Source organism: Rhincodon typus, unplaced genomic scaffold, assembly GCF_021869965.1.
Source record: "Rhincodon typus isolate 14 unplaced genomic scaffold, sRhiTyp1.1 hic_rhity00014744, whole genome shotgun sequence".
NCBI lineage: Eukaryota > Metazoa > Chordata > Chondrichthyes > Orectolobiformes > Rhincodontidae > Rhincodon > Rhincodon typus.
This window is the reverse complement of record NW_025980382.1, coordinates 1-2,792: the sequence shown is the minus strand read 5'-3', so window position 1 is coordinate 2,792 and position 2,792 is coordinate 1. Positions and strand designations below refer to the sequence as shown.

Here is a 2,792-nt window from a genome sequence, read left to right as displayed (position 1 = left end):
GTCACTCTATCTCTCTCTCACCCGCTCACCCTCCCTACCTCTCCACCGTCCGTGTTCCACTCCCCCTCTCTCCCTGACCTCTGCACGTGTCTCTCTCTCTCTGTCCCTCCCTCCACTTTTCATCTATCTTTCTACGCCTGTCTCTCTCACTCCCTCTCCCTCTCCCTCCCACTCCTCAGTAGGTGCCCCGAGGACCCGAGGGAGTGAACAAGGAGGGACACGGAGGAGGAGGAGGGAGACGCACCAGGAGGAGGAGGAGGCGGAGGGACCTGGAGGAGGAAGAGGGAGACGCACCAGGAGGAGGAGGCAGAGGGACCTGGAGGAGGAAGAAGGAGACGCACCAGGAGGAGGAGGCGGAGGGACCAGGAGGAGGAGGGAGAGGGACCAGCAGGAGGAGGAGGAAGAGGGACCAGCAGGAGGAGGGGGAGGGAGAAGGACCAGCAGGAGGAGGGGTAGGGAGAGGGACCAGCAGGAGGAGGGGGAGGGAGAGGGACCAGCAGGAGGAGGAGGGAGAGGGACCAGGAGGAAGAGGGACCAGCAGGAGAAGGGGGAGGGAGAAGGACCAGCAGGAGGAGGAGGGAGGGGGACCAGGAGGAGGGGTTTCGGGAGGAGGAAGGGAGCAGGAGGAGGAAGGAGGGAGAACCGGGGGAGAGAGAGAGCCCAGAAGGAAGGAGGGAGGGAGGAGGCAGACGCTGGAGGAATGCAGACTGGGAAACAGTTGCCTGCGCCCCCAGCCCGAGCCGAAGCCCCCTTCACGTGCGCCACATGCGGGGACGAGTTTAGCCGCTCTCACGCCTTGCAGCAACACCTGAGGGTGCACGCCGGGCAGCGGGCGTTCGGAGAGATGAGCTTCACCCGGGCCGAGGCGGTGTCCTCGCGGGAGCAGTGCAACCGGGGCGAGAGGCTGGCCGTCTGTGATGTCTGCGGCAAGGGCTTCACCGTGGCGGCGCTGCTGGCACGGCACCAGGTCTCGCACACCGGCCGCCAGCCCCACGAGTGCGGGCTCTGCGGCAAGACCTTTGCCCTGGCCGAGAACTGCGGCCGCCACCGGCGCCTCCACCTGGCCGAGACCCAGAGCTACCGCTGTGACGCCTGCTCTGCCTGCTTCCCTCAGGCCCAGCAGCTGGTGTTGCACCAGCGCAGCCATGGGCCCCGCGAGTCCTTCGTCTGCCCGGCCTGTGGCAAGGGCTTCACCCAGCAGCTCTTCCTGCAGTGGCACATGCCCGTCCACGCCGTCTCCGCCATGGGGGCCTCCGCCGTGGGGCCCTCCGCCTCTGGACCGAAACACTCCTCCTCCACTGTGGGGCCCTCCGCCTCTGGACCGAAACACTCCTCCGCCGTGGGGCCCTCCACCTCTGGACAGAAACACTCCTCCTCCGTCGCGGGGCCGTCCGCCTCTGGACCGAAACACTCCTCCTCTGCCGTGGGGCCCTCCGCCTCTGGACCAAAACACTCCTCCTCCACCGTGGGGCTCTCCGCCTCTGGACCAAAACACTCCTCCTCCGCCGTGGGGCCCTCCGCCTCTGGACCGAAACACTGCTCCTCCGCCGTGGGGCCCTCCGCCTCTGGACCGAAACACTCCTCCTCCGCCGCGGGGCCCTCCGCCACCGGACCAACACATTCCTGCGCCGTGGGGGTCTCCAACTCCTCCGTCCCTGCACCGACACATTCCCCCACCGCGGTGGTTTCCAACTGCTCCGTCTCTGGACCATCACACTGCTCCGCCGTGAGGCTGTCAAACTCCTCCGTCTCTGGACTGACATACACCTCCGCCGTGGGGCTCTCTGACTCCTCTGCCACTGGGTGGTCCTTGGCTCTGAACCCCGCAACAAGATTAGGCTCTGCCTCCTCTGCCATGGGACTCTGCTCCTCCTCGTCCTCCACTGTGGGGCCCCCTACCGCCCTGGGCCCGTACCCCACTGCGGGCTCATCCCCCAGCTCCACTGCGGGGCCAAACTCCGCCGTGGGGCCCACCTCCGCCATGGGACCAAACTCCACCACGGGGCCCACCTCCGCCATGGGACCGAACTCCACCGCGGGGTCGAACTCCACCGCGGGGCCCACCTCCGCCATGGGGCCCACCTCCACCATGGAGCCCTCGTGCCCCAGGACAGAGCGGCGCCTGACTTGTGGCGTGTGCGGAGACCCCCTCGGCCGGTCCCAGACCGTGGAGCAGCCCGGGCGGGTCTACCGAGGGCAGCGGGTTGCCCCACGGTTTGGGCCCTGCTCATCGGCCCGGGAGACCCCCCGGGGAGGGGTGAACACCTGCCCAGCATGCACCAAGGCCTTCGCCCGGCCCCACTACCTGCGCTGCCATGTGAGGGCGCGCCGGCCCCCAGCCATCCCTGACAGAGCCCACCACTGCGAAGGAGCCAACTCCTTCATCTGCGACTCCTGTGGGGGCAGCTTCCGGCTCTGGGAGAACTTCCAGAGGCACCGGAAACTTCACCAGCAAAGGGAGACCAGTCCCATCACCGCCATCATCCAGGCTGCTCCCAGCAACTGAGGCAACGGCAGAGAGAGGAGGAGCGGGGAGGGAGACAGACACGGAGAGGAAGAGAGAGAGAGTGAGAGAGACGGAGGCAGAGGAGAGAGGGACAGAGAGAGTGGAAGTAGGAGCATGGTGGGGGGGAGAGAGAGAGAGCGACTGGGGATAGAAAGAGACTGGGGTCAGATTGGCAGAAATTGGTTTAGAGTGAGAGAGAGAGATTGGGGACAGTGAGAAAGGGACTGGGGACAGTCTGTGAGAGAGAGAGACTGGGGACAGTGAGAGAGGGACTGGGGACGATCTG

At 66.6% G+C, this 2,792-nt stretch overlaps 1 protein-coding gene across 2 annotated transcripts; it reads left to right on the top strand.

Moving 5' to 3' along the window:
- Nucleotides 1-639: 639 nt before the first annotated feature.
- Nucleotides 640-2,786, top strand: LOC125482675 (zinc finger protein 316-like). 2 transcript variants are annotated; one of them, XM_048594791.1, is made up of 2 exons: nt 640-1,965; nt 2,002-2,786. In XM_048594791.1, the coding sequence occupies exons 1-2, from the start codon at nt 701-703 to the stop codon at nt 2,504-2,506; spliced, it is 1,770 nt and encodes a 589-aa protein (XP_048450748.1). In that variant the 5' UTR covers nt 640-700; the 3' UTR covers nt 2,507-2,786. The 2 variants fall into 2 exon arrangements, with proteins under 2 accessions (XP_048450748.1, XP_048450747.1); XM_048594790.1 differs by having other exon boundaries at nt 640-2,786.
- The last annotated feature ends 6 nt before the right edge of the window (nt 2,787-2,792 follow it).